The 21162-nt window shown below is 42.7% G+C and overlaps 1 protein-coding gene across 1 annotated transcript in view; it reads right to left on the minus strand.

Annotated features, from left to right (window-relative positions):
- Window positions 1–21162, minus strand: part of COLQ (collagen like tail subunit of asymmetric acetylcholinesterase) — a 193976-nt gene that overhangs the window by 51480 nt on the left and 121334 nt on the right. The window contains exons 12-14 of the mRNA XM_029589208.1: window positions 10626–10713; window positions 9362–9501; window positions 7137–7256 (exon numbers count right to left, since the gene is read on the minus strand). Coding sequence (XP_029445068.1) covers window positions 7137–7256; window positions 9362–9501; window positions 10626–10713 — 348 coding nt within the window. The remainder of the gene's footprint in view (window positions 1–7136; window positions 7257–9361; window positions 9502–10625; window positions 10714–21162) is intronic.

Here is a 21162-nt window from a genome sequence, read left to right on the forward strand (position 1 = left end):
GGGAAGGTGAGGGGAGGGCAAAAGAAAGTTCCCTCCGAGGCCGCTCCGATTTCGGAGCGGCCTCGGAGGGAACGGAGGTAGGCTGCGCGGCTCGGCGCGCGCCGGCTATACAGAATTCATAGCCTTGCGCGCGCCGATCCCGGATTTTAGTGGATACGCGCGGCTCCGCGCGTATCTACTAAAATCCAGCGTACTTTTGCTTGCGCCTGATGCGCCAGCAAAAGTAGGCCAAATCGCGCGGTTTGAAAATCTACCCCATTGTGAATATGCAAGGTAGAAGGTAGTTTCAGTAGGTATGTGACAGGTCCTATTTGTCTCAAAATGGGATATGGGCCAATGAATCTTGGGGCGAACTTCATAGAGCGAAGCTTCAAGTGGAGATTCTACATACTCAACCAAACCAGTGTTCCTAGTGAAAGTGAGAGTGTGGGATGTCTTCTTTTGTCTGCTATTTTTTTTGTAGACTTTGGCTGTTTTAAGAAGCAGTTGATAGGGGCGGTACCAAGATGGCTGCACGTTGAGGGTGGTGCTCCGCTGGTCTCCCTCTGCCTCTTTATTCCTCTTCTATTTTCTAACTGAGTTTACCTTTTGGTATGGGTAAGAGGAAAGGAAGGGCCATAAAATTCCCCAATGCTTCGGAAGGTTCGTCTCAGATTGGCCCGATGGACCACCATATCATCTGGAGCCAAGATTCCAGTCACTCTGTTGAGGCGTCCTTGGGCAGTCTGCTGAGAAGTGCTCTTTCATCTGCTACCCCAGACCCAGAGTCTTCTTTTACTCTGGAGCAGCATTTTCCTCCTCCTTAACCTGGCCCCCCTGCTTGGGTAGCTGACGTGACCGCTTCATTGTCTCCATCGTGCCCCGATGATTTCATCCAGCCAGCAGTTTCGGCGTCAGGAGGGGTCTGCTTAGATGAAATAAGCCATGGTGAAAATTGCCAGTTTGGTAAAGGAGTTGAACTCCTGCCTTCTATTTCTTCACTTTCATCGGGACTGGGGCTAGTGGATCTGCATTTACTGTGGTAACAGTTGTTCCTCTTGCTAAACCCCCTAATGTTACTTTAGATATTATTTGGGAAGCTATTGCTAATTTGTCTAACCAGGTATCCCAGTTTGTTTCTCAACAGTGTGATTTCTCTAATTCTCTTCTTGCTTCTCAATCTCAGCTTACCGAGATTAAATCACAAGTGGATAATTTAGAGTCTCAGGGGGCTGATTTGCAAAAATCTGTTGAAACTCTTTCTACTGGACACTTGTTTCTGTGAAATAAGATGGAAAACCTTGAAAATAATTTGCGTCGTTGGAATATTAGGATTATAAATTTTCCTAAAAACAATTTGTTATCCTGGTTGAGATACTTCGCAAATACTTTATGGACATTTTATTCATCAAAGAAAATTTGTTTCCTCCTATTTCCAAGGCTTACTATCTTCCAGATTTCGAAGTTTCAAGATCGAATGATAATTCCCCAGAGGTTGGTCTAGTTGATTCCTCTATCTTTCATCTTTCCTTGAAAATTCCACGGAAGAAGTACCTATGCTTTCTACTTTATTGGTCACTTTTGCTTTGGACTCAGACCAGGATTTCATTTTGAAAATGTTTTTCCACAAGAGAGATGTTTCATTTTTAGGTTTAAAGATTCAAATGTTCCTAGATGTATCCAAAGTAACTCAATCTAAAAGGAAGTGATTTTTACTTATGTGCCCTGCTGTAACTAGTTTGGGAGCCTTTTATTGGTTGTATTTTCCTTGTAAATGCGTAGTTAAATTTCAAGGGGGTAAAATATGTTTTTTTCGATCCCTCCCAGTTAAATGTTTTTCTTAATGATAGAATTAGACAGGACAGACAGGACTCAGTTCTGCCTGTATCCAATCCATAGCTTTTGATTTGCACTTTATTTGGTCTCTTGCCTTTGGCTTAGTTTAGTATTTCTTGTGTATTTTGCTTTAATATTTCTTCTCTTAATTTCTAATGATACCTCCCCCATTTTTGGTCTGACAGTGTACTATTGAGATCACATATTTCTATTATTTTGAATTCCTTTTTTTGTTTCAATTTGATCTCTTATGTACCATTGCTTGTCAAGTTGCATTAACTTGTTATTTGATTTAAAATGATAAATAAAGTGTTAAAAAAAGACCCAGTTGATGGGTCTTGTCCCAAAGTTCAAAGAGGTTCACCGCAGTTTGATCAATCATGATGGTTAGAAGTAGAGGAAGAGGAACTTTCAGGTGCCTACTGTAGACAATGAAGAAAAGTTTTGCCCTGGATGATTTTCAAGCATGATTATTATAACCAAACTTGGCTATGGATGAAGAAGGAGCATCTTGAGGTAGAGTGTGGCTTAGGAAACCGTTGACAGAGAGAGAGAGATTATACTGCTACATTCTGATCTTTTATTTGAGTAACCATTTCCTTGAGCTTGTCACCAAACAAGGTAGGTCTACCAGCTTCTCATGGATATCTTCAAGTATACTCCTTACTCTAAGCCACGCAATTTGTTAAGCCCTGATTGAAACTGAGTCAAATGACTCATATACAAATTGGAGAAGGTGATGGAAGTCACCTTCTGCACCCAAAAATGGTTAGGGATAGCAGGTACCAGTGTCTATAGGCTGTAGTAAAGACTTTAGTTTCTACAGGCAGTTGTGCAAGTACTGCACCAGTTACAATTGATGGATAGCAATATGAGTTGTATGCATGACGCTTTAGAAGACTTTCTTGCCAAAACTGTCGAGCAGCTTATGGTCCTTCCCTGGAGGTGAGTTAAAGTGAATCCTTGAGTTTTTTTTCACTTTTTTTTATAGCAGATTCTACTATTGCAGACTGATGTGGAAGTTGAATGATGCTTAACCCCGGAGTTTGCTGGATCCTGTATTTCAGTTAATGCTTCCTAGCCATAGGGATACCAGAATTGATGTTTCCAACATTCTCATTTGTAATAAGTTGAAGATGTTGTGGACTCGAAGAGCCACTGGTTCTGATGGGGTATCCAGTATCTGAAGAAGATTGAGGAGTAGCAAGTGGGGGTTCTTGTTTTTATGGACATGGACACCAAGAGTCGCTCCTATCTTTTCCACAAATTTGGAATAAATCAGGTCTTCCAGAGGAGAGGTATGGTCAGGGGGCTCCATAAGTGGTTCTGAAGGTATACCTGTAGAGTCTTCTTCAGTCGCTACTGGTATGGGGTCACTTATCCAGGACTCCAGTGATGAAGAGGGTGAACCAGGAGGTTATTCTGCTTGTCCTCAGGAGATATTCCCTAGCCCACTACCTCTGACTGACTGGACTCTGCTGCAAAAGAACGAGATGATGAAGAACCCCAAATTACAGGTTCTAATGATGTGTTCAGGCCAATAGATGAGACTGGGACTCTGGTCTGAGGAATCACTGCAGCAATAGTGGATAAGAGAAGTTGGAAAGTTCCTTCTGACTCCTTGGACAGCGAGTTAAAAAAAACTCTTCACAAACCCCGTAATTTGGTCAAGCGATTGCTGTGCCCTCTGATCTAGTGTGGGTGGTGGAACATCCTCTTCACAGACCAGGATAGGTTCCTGCATCTGAACAGGAGGTCCATTGGAGGATACCGAATCCAGTATCTCCAAAACTTCAAATAGTAACCTGGATGGCATGAAAGCTCTCGTTATTGGAGGGAGCAGAGGGTAGTATCATTCCTTCCCCTGCAGATCTAAGATGGGTTGCATATAGTTGTGCTGGTAGTGCAGCCTGGAGAGCTTGTTGCGTCAATGGTTTTGATGAAGTGGAATGCCTGGACCTTTTTGAAGAAAGTGATTGCATTGATGGCTCTTTGGAGAGGCGCATCAAGGAAGCTGGTGCAACTCGAAAATGCTGTAGCAAGGCAAGCATGAGTGCTTTGAGATTGCAGCATGAGTCCATGTACTGTACATCCTAGGGTCATGTCTGTGCAAGGAAATGCTGAGGAGTATTGTTGAAATGCGGGCTGCACGCAATGCAGACATCGGTGCATCATGCGTTGAAATGCATCAAGGGCACAGATGCAACTTGAGTCAAGAGCACTGATGCAACCTGTGTCAGGTGCTTCAGAGCAGCACATAGTGTCAATACATCATGCATTGTGTGCGTTGATGCACTGTGCGCCGATGATGGTCATTGCATTAGCATTTCGAGCACTTGTGCTTTGCCAACACAGGATCTGATAGAGCCAAGGATCAATGCCACTCCTTCTTCAATGTAGGGAGGCTCACAGTACTCCACCTCGAGGCTGTGGCCTGAGTCAATGGGGGACTTTTTGAGGAACTCATGCTGAACTCTTTTCCTGGCGAGGCAGATGATGCTGCACTGTATGAGGAGGATCTGCTGTGACTTCAGAGAGATTTACGCAGCTCCTCAATCTTAATGGCCCTGGAATGCAGGGATGCCCATCCACAATGGTAACAATTACTTTGGTTGTATTCTGGACCAAGGATTCGATAGCAGAGCTGAAGACCATTTGTGAAGGATACTGCTTTGCCAAAAATGCAGTTTTTAAATCCGCTCCTTGTAAACTTTCTCTTCCCCTACATGTTCTGAGGAGACAAGGCCGTTGAAAGAAAGACATTCTTCTTTAATTATTTATTCTGTATGTAGCACTGTGAAGTGCTGTTGTGGGTTCTGCAGAGGCAGCAAGGCAACCAGAATCAAGAATTTGTAAGAAAAATATCAAATTTTAAATGTTATAGAAAAATGTGTGAGGAGAAACTGAGTACATGTCTATGTCTGTGTTTGTGCTCAGACAAAAAATGACTGAAGATGCTCATGAGGCAATGCCCACCTGGGAACTCCCACACATGCTCAGAAGAATTCAAAATTCCACTAGCTTGGAGAGACAAGTCAGTTCGGTGCACCAGATGATATCACCACACATATCATGACTAATTCAGTCTGCTTATGGATGGAAAAAACCCCAAAATAAAACACATTTAAAAGCAAATTAATCTTGTGATCACTCTGAGGGCATTTTTAAACTGCCCACAGAAATGCAAGGGACCAGGGTACTTTTTTCCCTGTGGGCTTTGTACCAATTTTCAAAGGAAAAACTTTCCTAAGAAAACGTATCTGCACAGCTCTGCATCAGCTTTTTTTTGTGCAGACCCTTTTTCTGGATAAATTTACACATGCATGTTTGAAAATGTAAACATTTGCAAGTGAGGGCAAATCCCTTTCTAACCCCACCTCGGGATGCCTCCCCTTACTGCGGGACAAGTTATGTGTGCACTGGCATTATGTACAGAATTTTACCCACACAATGAGCAATTTTTAAAAACCTCATTCCCATAAATGGCCACTTACCTGCAAACATGGGTTATGAAATGTTTCCTTCCTATCTGCTACAGAATTCAGCAAATGCAATTTTCTTTTTTCTCTTTTGCCGATTTTGGGCAGAAGGAGGCATCATTTACATGGAATCTTCTACTGTGCTCCCCCTACCCTGCCCTGTCCTGTCCCACCCATCTCTCTGAAGTCCACAACCCAAATTTGGGCAGTCTGCAGCTGGCGTCCCTCTGACCCCTGCCCAAGGGAAAGTATGAGAAATAGCTAAAGGAGAGAAAAGAGAGAGAGAGAGAAGGAGCACGAGACATGGGCTGGGAAGCAGGGGCAGAAACAGCATTCAGCACCACTATCCTATGGGTGCTGGGAAGCAGTAGGGTGGGGACAGTAAGGCCTGTATTGGCTCCCTCAATGGGCGAGTAAGCCACAAATGGAGAGAGAGAGGGGCTAGGGAGGCCTTCTTCCTGTCTAGCTTCATCATTTTTCCCCTTGGACTGGAGCACTAGGGGGATGCTGGGTGGCCAGCAGAGCTTATCCCTCTGTCTGCTGAAGAAGAGAAGAGGCAGGATGGCCTTGGCGGACCCTATGCTAAAGTGCTGGCCACTGAATAAAAAAGAAGGGTGGGGGTGTGTGTGCTGGGGAAGCCTGGCTGGAAACCAGCCTGCAGTGCCAGGAGGTGCAGAAGAGAAGAGACGGTGAGCCCATGCTGCGGCACAAGTCATCAAAGTGTCTGATCTGGGTCGACACCGAGTGAGCATTTTCAAAATTCGTGATGAGATTCTAGTGAATCTCATGCATTACAAGACCGGCAAAACCGGCCCACAAATTTTGAAAATACTCTTGTGATGCTGGCTGGCTCATCCTGCCTAAACAAGAGGCTCACGTGCTGGCTGTGGAGTAGATCACAGCATGGTTTGAATGTGGGAACTCCAGGGTTTTGGAGATAGGCTAATGCTTTAGACAGCAGCGCTGTCTCTCAGCTCTGTCTGGAGAGAAAGGAAGAATTGCATTTCTGAGCAGTGATAACAGAAAGGACCACTGAGTGCAACTCGTAGGAAGAATGACTTCATCGTATGTCAGTACATTACAGCCGTGTAACATAATAGTTGTAACAGCTACAGTAACAGTAGGATGGCACCAGCTTAATCCCATTCCATAAGCACCAACCCTTCCCCTCAGTGTCTGTCCCTGCAGCAGGCATCAAGAAGTGATGAAATAAAATGCAGATCTCATGTTATTCCTCATCAGGCTATAAACTGTATTGCACTATTTTCTTCTTAACATTTCCATTTGTCCTGCAACTGCATTTTCATCCTTAAACTAGCAATGCAATGTTGGGAATGAGGCTGTCTGAATGTCACAGGATTGTTCATATTTATTCCTCACTCTCTGCAAAAACCTTGCACAAATGCTGGGTAGCTAGTAATGCAATGAAATTAGACCTTAGGGCAGTGGTTTTCAATTTGGTCCTTGGACCCCTCTCTCTCTCTCTCCTATCCCCTCCCCCTGCCAACAACCGTTCTGGTTTTCAGGATGTCCATAATGAATATGCATGTGATAAATTTGCATATGTCAACCTGGGTCTCAGACCCGGTATATGCCAATATATTTCATACATATTTACTATGCAGAGCCAGAAAATGATATCAGCTTGTGGTGGGGGTGGGCAGAGAAGCCTGAAGACCAAGGCATTGCTTTAGGATTTGCTTTCTGTAATTTGCCCCCACCTCATCCTCTCCCTATTAAATGTATTCTCCCCTTGATTTTCTTAACCCAGCAGCTTTGATCAGGAAAGGGATGGGATCTTCATGGCTTCAGAAGAAATGTGAAACAGATGTATCCCGTTACCTGAATAGGAAGCCACCCCACAGTGTCCTTGAAATACAGGGACCGCTGATCTTTGCGAAATGCCAAAGCATTTTCAGTGTCCAGGTTGTCCAGTTCATCCTGGTTATCCACCACGAAAATCTGCAGAGCACGAAGCAAGCAAAGCTTCATCAGCACAGGATGAAGGCTGCGTTCACGTTGTTAGGAAATTTATAAGCAGGTTGGAAATGAAATGCATTTCTTTTTTTAATAGGGATGCACATTCGGTGGCCATTTGTTCATTCATTTCACCGTTACGTGTGCACCTCAAGGTACATGTGTAACAGCAAAACAAATGAACGAATGGCTGTTGAATGCACATCCCTATTTCTTAAAATTGTATGCAAATTTAGTATTGGGAAGGATGGGGGATTAAACTGCTTTTTAGTATGCATGCATCTGCCAACTTTTACAACTCCTTGTAGGGACCAGAAGGATTGTGTGAGGCAGCAGAAAGTTGTCAAATGGGACACACTCTTCCTCTATATCAGCTCTCTCCCTCACAGTCATTCTTAGGTCACCCTGATTGGTGCAGGAGGAAAATGAGAGACAGGGAATTGTAAACGTATTTGTGGGTGATACCCGCTTAATGTAAGTGAGTTATAACACACTGAGCCTTGTACAGTTTTTGAGGTAGTTGTTGTAAGGGTCAATAAACAAGTTGTATTGACCAGCTTTCTGTATCTGTGACTAGCTTTTGAGCGCTATGTGAAGTGACAATGCAGTTACACTGGATTTAAATAGTACAGACTCAGCCAGGCATGGGGCTGTACTATGATATGTACTTCTGATATGCTAGGAAGTACCAGGCTACTTAGTAAAGGGATGGGATGTGGGGTTAGGAGCCTGACAGAGATGACAGAGACATTGAAATGTTAGAGTTCCAATGGGCCTATGTACAATGGGTGAGAAACTTAATGTCTTGTAACGTGAGCTGCAGCTTCCTGGAGTATACAGTCTCATGTCTGTATACTCCAGGGGAGTATACAGGGGAGGAGGAATAGCCTAGTAGTTAGAGCAGTGGACTATGAACCAGGAGACCAGGGTTTGAGTCCTGCTGTCGCTCCTTGTGAACTTGGGCAAGTCACTTTACCCTCTATTGACTCAGGTATAAATTTAGATTGGGGATAGAAAAATACCTACAGTACCTGAATGTAAACCAGTGTGATATCTCAATTGAGATTGAATGTCAGTATATAAAAATAATAAATAAATAAAATGTCAATCTGATTCCATACACCTTAAACCCAGTGTAACTGTGATGTTTTTTCCCTTGACTCGATATAGAGAGAAGATAACTCTCAAAAACTGGTCACAGATGTATAGAGTTAGTCCAATAAAAATGCCTGCAACATGTTTGCCAACCTTTATCTTTACATGTTCAAGCAGACTTAACACAACAACCAGGGATGGATCTGACGGTATCGGTTTAGTACCGGTGCAAGGCCACGCCCCTTCCTCCCCTGGGCAAACCTCCAAGGTTCGCCTGGTGCCCCCAGAACCTTGGCTCCGGTGGTGATTCACAAAGCGTGCGACTTACAGGCCCTGCTCTCCACATGGAAGCCCAAAGGGAGTGGAGCATTTGAGCGCACGCTTAGCCCCTGCGCTCACTGCGCTTTGAGGACTGCTGCTGGAGTAGAGGTCCAGGGGGGAGGAGCAGCGGCAGAAGTAGTGGGGGAGAGGCACCACCCCAAAATCTGCGACAGGATTGCAGGTTGGCGGGGGGGGGGGGGGGCAAGAAAATTGCCATCCCCCAAATTTTGCCACCTTAGGCGCAGGCTTAGTACGTAAATCCAGGACCGAGAACAAGCACAATAATTTGGCACAGTTAACTCCTCCAGCAGCAGACACATTTACTGCCACCCGGTTTTGTTTGTTACAAGGAAGGACTACCATGCCCGGTCTGAGTCATTCTCGTTCAAAGCCACCATACTGGATCAGTGTGTGCCCTTCAGCACCCCTCATCAAAAGAAATCTAAGGAAGGAAACTCAGGCATCTCAGGATCTTGGTCTAATGCCTCTCTCTTCCAATTTAAAGAATAAATAGGCCTTCAGTGGTAAGCAGAGAGAGGCATTAGAGTGGTTAGACACTAGTGCAGGCATGAATGCGGACGACTGTACCCCACTCTGAACGTAGGTAATTAAGCGCTTTTAAACAAAATAAATCAATCAGTGGTTGAAGTGTGATCCACAAGCTCTCCTCTTACCACAGGAACCTTTGCGTAGTTGTGTGCATACAAGGGCTCTTCATAAGATGGGTTGGTTACAGTTTGGGAGGGTCTGCAGTAGCATTTCCCTGGAGGTCCTGGGATCCCTCGCTCTCCCTTTGGTCCAACCATTAAATGCCCTGTAAACAAAATATCAGCTGTGATGTCATTTAGGGATCAAGGACACAAATCCGGTATTCCAATGGCAACCTGTAAAACAATTACACAGGGCTACGTGAGCCCACACCAATTGTATTCATCTAGCAGATGTTGGAATTTGAGCCACATCATCATCATCATTGTTTATTTAATGACTTTCTAGTTTTAATTATAGCTTAAAAATGGCCAAAGAAAGAAATGTTGAGAAAAGTAAATAAGTACGATGGGGGTCCATATTCAGCTGCTGAGCGGCTAGATAAATTAGCTGGTTACACCTATCCGGCTAATTTAACCGGGATATTCAGCGGTACAGTAGTGCCGCTGAATATATCCAGCTATCTTAAAAGTTAGCTGGATAGGTGTATTTGGCTAACTTTAGATCTGCCTGCAGCGAGGCCAGAGTTAGCCGGTTAGGTTCACCTGCTAACTCCGAATGTTGGAGTTAGCTGGTTAACTTAACTAGCTAACCCCGCACCTCCCCGAAATGCTTACTGCCCACCCCTAGGAACGCCCCTGACTTACCAAATAGTGCGGCTAAGCCATTTAGATGGATAACTTTTTACTTATCCATCTAAATGGCTTTTGAATGTCTACCCCGATGTGTCTAAGAAAATTATTTTCTGTGCAACATAATTATAATAAAATAAATCTAACAAAAATACAGTTAGTATTATTGCAGTGTCGTCATGTAAAGGTCAAGATACTGTATTACATGCATATATTATTATTGTTGATATTATTATTATAGTTATAATTATTAGCAACATTATTGTCTCCTCCCTCAGTGAATCAGACACTACAGCCAGAGGATTTCTCATTCCACACGCTCTAATACATTTTTTAACCCAGCAGAGGAATGGGGAGACAAAGCAAGATGTTTCCTCCCACTCCCTACCTGCCCCATGTACATAACTGTACCCCGCATGCCTTTCTGCTATCCTATAATGTAAATCAAGCTTTCCTTTTTTAACAAACATCAGTTGAAAAGCCAGTGAATACAGCAGATGCCACTTCTGACACAGTCTCAGACAGCTTGGAAGGGACTTGATCGATCATTTTACATGAAGCTAAGCAGCTGATGATATTAAAGCTATTTTTCCCCTACCTGATCCTGAAGAACTAGGTGGACCAGATGGTCCAGGCCGACCAGGGGGACCCATAACTCCAGGGGCACCAGTGTCACCTTTTTCTCCCTATAAAAAAGATATCTTAATTGGTAAAAATGAAAAATTGCATGTAATCCTCCCTTAACAAGGAGTCATACTTTCACATAGTGCTGAGCTCTGACACACTTGTTGCAATGGTGGTGGGATAATCTGCAGGACCCTAAAACGAATCATGCTTAGCAAGTAAGTGGTCCACACTCTAAAGGTGTAATTTTCAAAAAGATTTACATGCTTAAAACTGGGTTTTACATATGTAAATTAACCTTTACCTGTATAAGTGGGCTTTTGAAAATTGCTAAAATATATGCTATTGAATTGTCAATAGATTTACCGGCATTAAGTGCACTTTATGTGGTTAAATGGGTTTTGAAAACTGCTACGATAGCATGTTACATTTATGTGTTTAACTTCTTTGAAAATTCACCTATGTTGGGTTCCAAAAGAAAAATAGCTATTACTTAAAAAATTAAAAGTTCAGAATATAAAAGATACAGAGCACAAGAATAAAAACAGGAAAAATTTCTTGAATTAAAAAAAATCATAAAAAAGTAACTTTAGTTCCTTATGCTTCTTAAGTCATCTTACAAACATAACTTATTCTCAAAAAGGCATCTGACCTCCATAATAATGTTAGAGAATTGTCCTTTCATAGCAAAGTTATTCACAGATGGTTGGCTTGATGAGAAACAATCTTCTCCCTGTAGTCTAAGGGCTAGATCTCCCTGGCTCAATCCCATGTCACTTGCAGAAGGGACTCCCTCTCCTACAGATCAAAGCACTTGTGCTTCCTCTCCCCAGGCGTTCTCCAAGATGTCCCTCAATTCTGTACTCCAGAACTCCTCCCAATGAATAGTGCCCACCTCAGAGCATACCAAGAGAACATGAAGGCATGGACTGGACATAGAGATCAAGAACTGAATGACAAAGGTAAGCATTCTATGTGAGAAACTCTCATGAAATGGAACTAGAAACTGCTGTAAATTGGTTTGTAGCAAATAAATTCCTAAACATCTTCAAGGGATTTGAAGGGAAATGCTTTTTTTGTTTTTTTTACCATTTTTTATTTTTTATTTGTTTTATAGGCTTTTTTTTTTTTTCCATTTTTTGTTTCTATTTGTTTTGGGGAAAAAATGCATGCTACTTGCAAACAGTGAACCCAAATGTTTTCAGGATTTTTGGGAGACTGTGCATTCATTTCTGGGTAAAATGAACCAAAATGAAAATGCCTGTTTTGGTTCATATCATCATTTGTTTTAAAACAAATGTACATCCCTAACACATATACATCTTGTTACTGTTACTGATAAATTAATATGAGATGCTTGTATTTCACAGCCAAAGTCACTATAACTATTTTCCAGAGCATAAATAAACTGTTGAGTATAATTCTAGCACCTATAAAATAAAATCTTTCTTTATTAGTAGCTGGACCATCCAGGGTCTGACATCCTAAACTTTGGAGAAAGAAATGAGAATCTGATTTAATTGATAATGTGATAAACTTTAACCTGGCAAAGACTCAGTTACACACTGCCCTACAGGTTTCAGACAGCTATTAATTCCTGCTACAACATGTGAAATAACAGGGCAGGTCTCTAGGGAGTATCATTATCTGGTATAGAAGGGAGCCAGCAGAATTCATTATGCCTATTTAAAAAGGAAAAATACAATTGTGGGTTCAAATATCAAAAGATCTACTCCTGATGCCCCAAATTATATGCCTCTGTGCCCTGATTTTCCCTATTTTGACCCTGAATGTTCTACATGCATCAAATCTGAAACAGCTACTTTCCAAAGCAAAGGTAAAATCATAATATAAGGGGACTTATATGCATGGACAAGAAAGGAAATAGACTTTATTTCCAACCAGTGGAACAAGAACATACAGCAATGTACCAATCCAGAAAGCTCAAGTAAAACTATTTGATTTGATTCTACGTTATTATTATCTTATTTGATATATTGTCAGTTACAGAGCATCCCATTGGTTGACAGCTTCACTAAATTTCAGATAGTTAAATTCCATGTGAATGTTAGTACATTCCAGACAATGGGTGGTTGGTAATTGAAGGTAGACAATCGTGTTCCTCGAGTCTCATACAGATGGTGGGGGGGATATACAATAATTCCTGTTTGGAGGGCCACAAGGACCTAGCAGGGTTATATGGAATAAGAAGTTAAGCAAGGGAGACTGGATAATCCTTGCAATAGGCCCGAAAAGCCAGACATAGTATTTTGAATTTGATCCTTGACAAAATTGGCAACAATGCAGATTCTGCAGAACAAGAGAAATAAGAGTCATATTTCCCTAGGCCAAAGTTCACCTTTGCAGCTCTGTTCAGCAGAAGCTGCAGTCACCTCAACTGGCACAGTGACATTCTGGCCACTTTCCCAAGACAGCAATCAATAAACATTAGGGATGTGCATGTGTTAAAAAACAAATGCTAAAAATGAAATGAATGAGGCCATTTTCAGTTTGTTTTTAATGGAACGAAACAAAAATAGTCTCTTTCAAAAATACCCACAAATTTTGGGGTATGTTTTATTAGTTGCAAAATTTAACCAAAAAATTGATTTTCTCGAGACCCTCCAACCCACCTCCTGCCCTATAAAATCCATTCTAGGGCCTAGGCCTGCCCGGCTGGGCTGACCTGGGTCGAGCCAGGGCCTCCCCAGGGCTCTCTGACCCCTACGTCCACCCCTAAAATGAAGCCCAGGGCCAGGGGGCCTACCCAGTAGGGCCTCTCTGGGCCCAGTAGGGTCTCCCCAGGCCTCTCACCCAAAAACATGTCAGAGCTGGGGACTGCCCTCCATGACCCTGATAAAAGAATACTAAGGAAAAGAATGAAGCACACTCTTTCCTGCTCTGGTGCCTAGATTTTCAAAAATGGTGGCAGTCGCCTGGAGGATGGCGTCGAAGTGACGTCAGTTTGGCGCCTGTCTCCAGTTAGGCCGGCACCACTGTTATGTACATATGTTTGGCCATACACACGTAATGGTGCTGACCAGACGAGAGACAGGCGCCAAAGTCATGTCACTTTGGCGCCAACTTCCAGGCAGCCTACACCATTTTTAAAGATCCAGGAGCCAGGGTAGGGAGAGTGGGCTCCGCTCCTTCCCTGAGTATTCTTTTATCAGGGCATATAGGGGAGGGCAAAGGAAAGAGATCCATGGCCCTGGCATATGTTTACGGAGGGAAGAGGCCCAGGGAGGTCCCGGGCTCAATTTTAGGATTAGGAGTAGGGTTGGAGAGGTCCTGTCTGGGCCGGGGTCCTGTTATATTTTACAGGGTGGGAGGGGTATGGTTGGAGAGCCTCGGAAGCCCTTTTTTTTTTAGGCTTTTGGGGGGGGGGGGGGAGGGGTTAATGGCTTTTTCGGTTTGGGAAACAAACCCAATAGAAAAAAATATTAAACAAACTGAAAAATAAAAATAAAAAACACAAACCAAACCAAACATTTTGGGGCTGCCCATCCCTAATAAACATAGGACACCATTAACTTGGGGGGGGGGGGGGGTGTGGAATCAGTTGAAAGTGGATATAAACCGTGATTGATTATTGATTTGTTAAGAAATGTTATGTTGTTTTATTAAAACTGAAATATTGTTGTACACTTGCCTTGAGCGGTTTTAAATAAAAGGTGGTGATGATGATGATAATAACCGAAATATAGCAGGATAATCCAAACAATTACTGGGAGTCCAACTAGGATCCCTTAATCACAGGGGGGTTCTCTTTAAGAAAATGTTCTAATTGTAGTGGATCGTAACATTTAACTTCATGTTACAGGGATATTTCAGAAAGCAATTTACCCCATTTCCCAATACATGAATGCAATTGCAGGAAGGACTGGGTACTCCTGGTGCAATCTGGAAACAGTCTATCCTTTTGACTGAAGAGAAGGGAATCTTTATTCTGAAAAAGTGTTCTAAACGCCCAGCTGCAAAGCTAGGGTGAGCAGTCGATGGCATGCAGAGATGTCTCCCCTTCTGCTGTTTCTAATATAGCTGATAAATCCAGATTTATATTTAATTCAGTTATATCCGTGCTGCTCTTCTCATTGCTAAAAACACATCTGGCTTTTGGCAAACAATAAATCCTACATGTAGGTGGTAAAGATTCAGATGGCACCTTCAGGCCCTCTACTAAGTGTATCTTAAACATTTCATGAGGAAAATTGAGCTAAGATCTTAGAAAGTTCCTTCCAATATTCTTAAGAAATTTCATTTTCAGTTTTTATTGTTCTTTATTTTTCCCGGGAATTTATCAGGGTTTATTATGATAAGAACAAAAACAGGAGAAAAATCAGTTGAAAAAAAATGGCTCATTATTTTTCCGGGTTTATTTTGGTGGACAGAAGTCAGGATAATAAAAAAAACCACTATCAGATTCTCCCACCTACCCACTCAGCAGCATCCCCATCTCTATCCCCATCCCTTGCCTAACATGCCCCTCCCTCTCTCTCTCCACCCACCCCATCAAGAATCTCCCCCCCCCCCCACACACACACACTTCAACAGCATTCATCCTTACTGGTGGTGGCTCCAGGCCTCTTGCTCTCTGTCTTGGCAGCTCGCTTACTGAATTTCCCTAACTCTGCAACATTGCATTGTTGCATTTATGCAGGGCTGGGGAGCCCGCTGCAAAGTGCTTCGGGTGGACGGGGACTCCTTGAAAAGCGTTCAGGATACCAGACAGCAGGCACTTTGGCTGGAAGCGGGACTTGAAACATGGCACGGGCAGCACTGGAGGCTGGGACTTGATACACAGCATGCACTTTGGCCTACGCTGGCTTTCAGCAGTGGCCGAAGGTCTTGAAACGTTGCATCTGCAGCAGATTTTTAATCAGCCTAAAATTAGGGTGAATATCAGTTTAAACCAATTATCACCTTTGGAAAAATCAAAAGATATCCGGGTAATTAGTACTGTGCATTTAAAATAAAAGAATAAGTATTAAAGGACCTATGGCCTGATTTTCAACTTTCCTACAACCTGCCAGGCCATTCACCCCATATCCCACAATCCTCTTTTAAATTTAATTAAAAAGACTCTTCTTCTATTTTGAGTCTGCCCACTAACATCGGAGAAAATCCATATCTTATGACCTTATCTTAACCCTATTTATGGACATCCAAATGGTAGATGAAATGTAATGTGGACAAGTGCAAGGTGTTGCATATAGGGAAAAATAACCCTTGCTGCAGTTACACAATGTTAGGTTCCATATTAGGAATTACTATCCAGGAAAAAGATCTAGGTATCATAGTGGATAATATTTTAAAATCGTCGGCTCAGTGTGCTGTAGCAGTCAAAAAAGCAAACAGAATGTTAGGAATTATTAGGAAGGGAATGGTAATAAAACGGAAAATGTCATAATGCCTCTGTATCGCTCCATGGTGAGTCCGCACCTTGAATACTGTGTACAATTCTGGTCGCCGCATCTCAAAAAAGATATAGTTACGAAGGAGAAGGTACAGAGAAGGGCAACCAAAATGATAAAGAGGATGGAACAGCTCCCCTATGAGGAAAGGCTGAAGAGGTTAGGGCTGTTCAGCTTGGAGAAGAGACGGCTAAGGGGGGATATGATAGAGGTCTTTAAGATCATGAGAGGTCTTGAATGAGTAGATGTGAATCAGCTATTTATACTTTCGGATAATAGAAGGACTAAGGGGCATTCCATGAAGTTAGCAAGTAGCACATTTAAGACTAATCAGAGAAAGTTCTTTTTCACTCAACGCACAATTAAGCTCTGGAATTTGTTGCTAGAGGATGTGGTTAGTGTAGCTGGGTTCAAAAAAGGTTTGGATAAGTTCTTGGAGGAGAAGTCCATTAACTGCTATTAATCAAGTTTACTTAGAGAATTGCCACTGCTATTAATTGCATCAGTACATGGGATCTTCTTGGTGTTTGTGTAATTGCTAGGTTCTTGTGGCTTGGTTTGGCCTCTGTTGGAAACAGGATGCTGGGCTTGATGGACCCTTGGTCTGACCCAGCATGGCAATTTCTTATGTTCTTATGACCCTTGAAAAGGGCATCCTTAGTGCTAAAAAATAACCTCATAATCACGTTTTTATCTATTTCAGAAGGACAATGAAATTAAATGTGCCCGCTCATGAATCACATTTCTAAACTGTTCTAGAAAGCTAGTTAAATTAAAAGTATCAGAAGAAACTAGATCAGACTTATCATCATCCTCTTCAATTTTTTAATGTTGGTGGCACTTGGTGCTTTGTGGCCGTGGTGTGAGACTGAGCCAGGGTGGGGGCCTGCTAATTTTGAAACAAAATGAAAAAGCCTCAATGCATTTCATTGGCATTTTTGTTTTGCTTTGAAATGATGCGCAAACAGGCAGTTCGTTGCGTTTTTCATGTCTTTCAGTATGGATGCACCCTCCAGGATTTACTGACTGACATTCATATTCATGTATTTATTTACTAGCTCGGCTCACTTTCTTCTGCCCTTCAGTCTCACTCAGAACCTGCCCCACCCCGCTCACTGACATTTCTGATGTGGGCCTCAGAAGCTCAAATGCCTTTTTTGTGGTCACTATGGGGGATTTCCCCCTTATTAGACCCAATTTTCTTCCACCCTGACAGTCCGCCATGGAATGCCACAGACCACAACTGCCTTCTGAGCCCAACACATGTATGCCCTGAATCCCACCTGCAGGCCCTGGTGTTGGGCAAGGGTTGGGATTCCCACTTCTCTCAGTATCCATCTCCTTCCCCAAGGCAATCACCGTTTTTCTTGTTTTTTTGCAACATGCAGCATCCTTCACTAAATCAAAACCGTAAGTAAAACTGGACGTGATCCCTTCTGCTCCTATTTTTGTTTGATCTGTGGGATTCCTTTTCTACCAGGAACTGTGAGCAGAAGACATGTTCGAGAAGCAAATCCAGATATCCCACGTGGTAAACCCACAGCACTTCCACCGGGCCAACAGAACATCGTGATGTTTCCTATGAGAGCAGAAGAGGGGCTGGTGATAATGCACTGTTTGGCCATTCAGTTGACCCAGTTTATCAAATGTAGCAAGGTCTTCTATAAACATTGCCATAGTTCCCAACCATGGAATCGGAGCTGCCAAGTTAAAAAATATGTATATTACAGATAAAACCAAAACATACAAGCCCAAAAAACAAAACCACCACCACCACAAACGCAGATGACATCTTCCTGAAACACCAGACCATGTTCCCTAATCGACATACACAAAGTTGCTCACCATCCTGGCTGAACCACATTCAGAATCCCTGTTTTAATAGAAAAAAAACATGGATTGATCAATCACCCAAACAACGGACTACTCCTGGAATATGATGATCAATCCCCAGGAAAAGACAGGTCTAATTTCCAAGGTGAGTCTGTTCCACAAGGAGGGAGCCACTACAGAGAATGCCTTTGCTCTGACACATGTTCTCATTATTTTTCACATTCATTTCTCACTTTAATTGAATGGTGAAAGCAAGTTATAGCATTATAAAAACCTATGACGATTTCTATCACAGCCGTACAATATAGTAAAAAGGAATAGACAACAAAAGTCAACTCAGCATACAAAACATTCAACTATAACCATATATAAATTACACATGGATGAATCCATACCATTTCCTACATCCCCTCATTTAAAATGTACCACAGTCATGCATGCAATCATACCACAAATCACTATCCTCCTCCTCAGACATCCTCACCAATATAAACACCTAATTCATCCAAAAGCATTCACAAGCACCTAAAGTGTAAGCACATACCTACCATCCTTAACCATCTTCCACACAGTACCAAATTTAAAACCCACCTCATACACACACAGAATTTCTAACAGTTCTAGCCCTCTCCTTTTCCATAATTGCTACATCCTTCACAGCTTAGTAAGAACCTGCATCACTAGCAGTGAACTAAAAACATCCCCCAAAACTTTTATTTAAGCCCCACACTCCATATATTAACAATAAGGACCCAAATCATTATCTGATATATAATGGAATACTTTGTTATAGTACAATATATCAGATCTTAATTAAAGCATGCGCTGATTAAATCATGACAATGATTTACACTGGAACATGATGTGCTTCTCTCTATTTTCATTCGAGCAGGTTTATCCTAAGGATGAAACACAATCTCCTGCACAGAAGGGAATGAGCTTCTTAAACAGAGCCCTTTCCGAGTTCCATTTTCCCATCCTCAATCATTATGACTTAGGGAATGCAACCCTGTCAATGTGTAGATCTGGCACGAGCTACTTAGCATCAATTTGCATTACCAAAATCTCCAGGTATTTTATCTTAGTCTGGGAGCTGGGAGGCTGTGAATCTCCACAGCTGCCGGGAGCAGGCTAGAAGGGAAGAGACTGATGCTGAGATCATCACGATGGGTCTCGGAATGGAAGAGGAAGTGACACCTTCTTAATTTAGCTGCTTTGCTGGGGGCTTCAGGGTATCAGCTGGATGTGTACAGACATGAAACACCAACGTGTAAGTGAAAAGTATTCTGCCATTTTACCAGTTTTGGATGTAAATTTGGCACAAATTGCCCCCCCCCCCCCCCCCCCCCCCCCCACAAAAAAATGAAGTGAATTTAACAGATGAATTAAAAAAAAAAAAGAAGAAATATTCTAGATTACTTCCTGGAGCTGGCTGATGGCATTAATGTTGTAAGATATTGTATTTCTTTATAGACAGTGATTGCATTTTTATTTAAACATGGAAAACAAGTTAGGATCACCTAAGTCTTTTTTATCCCTCCCTACCCCACCCCATCACATCCTCTCTCATTGTTCATAGTGTGGTCTTTTATGTTCCTTCTAAGATTCAAATTATGCTTTCCCATGCGAAAACAATTTCACCAAAGTGCGGTCCAGAGCAGTCATGGCCGTAGGATGCTTTGCTGGTGCTGTACCTCCGACTCTGCTCCACCCGCTCCAGTGGGCTGTGAAAACTCCCACTGGAGCGGCATCCATGGCACAGAGAAAGTGTGTCTACAGGGGGGAGGGCAGGAAGTGCTTGTCTCTTGCACGCTGCTGCTTCCACCTCCTCTTGCTACCTTTGAATTCCCCTTGAGTGCCTGGGCCCGAGAGGCCGTGGGAGGAGGTAGGAGCAGCAGCATGAAAGACACAAGGGATTCCAGCCTGCTCTGCAGCATTGCCAGTGTGGTACTGTGCTATAGGAGGGGGGAGGGGGGAAAGGGAGGCAGGGAGGAGGGAAAGCAAGTGGAAAAGGGGAGGAGAGACTACCAGCAAGGGAAAGGAAATGAAAAAAAGAGAAAGAGCCTAAGGCGAGGTAGAGATAGAGAGAGAGCAAAGGATGGTAAGGAGTTAGGGATGAGGCAGCAAAAGAGAGGAAGCGATAAGGGTCAAAGTGGCTGGGAGGAAGGACTGACAGGAGGTTTTCACTATTAAAACAATCCCCTAGAGCAAAGCTGATCAGTGAGATTATTATTACGTTGCTTCAATACTATACTCTCGATGACTTTTAGGCCTGTAGTTTGATATGATAGCTGGATCGAGGGACTTTTTTTTCAACACAGGGCGAACCAAGGCCACCTTTAATTCTGTTGGAAATGACCCCTCAGACAGGAAAAGGTTCACAAGCTTAGTATGAAAGCCATCGATACCAATTTGTAATATTTTCAAAACAATGGTTGGACATGGATTTAGAGAGCAGGTGGAGGTGTACCTTGTACTAATAAAAACACGGAAACATAGAAACATGACAGCAGAAAAAGACCATATGGCCCATCCTGTCTACCCATCCTTCTATTGCTTTGGCTTGTTCCATTTGCAGAACTAGCAGTGTATAACATTCGTTCAATCCCTTTTCTAATAATATCCAGTCATCAGAGTGAAGCTTTTGCACTCTTCCAACACTTGTCCTAGGGGGCTTGCATGGATTCTCCACATCATCTCTTTTTAGTTTCTTGGGGATTACTAGATCTATAGGTCGAGACCCTTTCCCACTCCCTCAGCAATCCTCATTCCCAAAAGAAAGCTTTAGCTCATTCAGCCATAGCTAAATTCCAGTCTGGCCAGCCATCTCTTAATGCACACTGCAATTCTGCATCATCTGTTGTCGAACCACAGATAATTTCAAGAAGGGATTTTCCCATGGGGTGATGGCTAATTACTTCTTCAACAAAGGCCTGGATCTCATCTTACAGGTTTGGATCTCCAGGTGTCTCTCTTGGACCCTGGGAGGAAGCATCAGCAACAAACAATCTGCACTACAGCATATAATTTGAGCACACATAAGAACACAGAATTTGCCAAACTGGGTCAGACCAAGGGTCCATCAAGCCCAATATTCTGTTTCCAACAGTGGCCAATCCAGGTGACAAGTAGTTGGCAGGATCCCAAACGTTCTATAGATTCCATGCTGCTTATCCAAGTCACCTGATAATGACTTATGGACTTTTCTTCCAGGTATTTTTCCAAACCTTTTTTAAACCCAACTACACAAACAACTTTTACCAC

Source organism: Rhinatrema bivittatum, chromosome 2 (genome assembly GCF_901001135.1).
Source record: "Rhinatrema bivittatum chromosome 2, aRhiBiv1.1, whole genome shotgun sequence".
NCBI lineage: Eukaryota > Metazoa > Chordata > Amphibia > Gymnophiona > Rhinatrematidae > Rhinatrema > Rhinatrema bivittatum.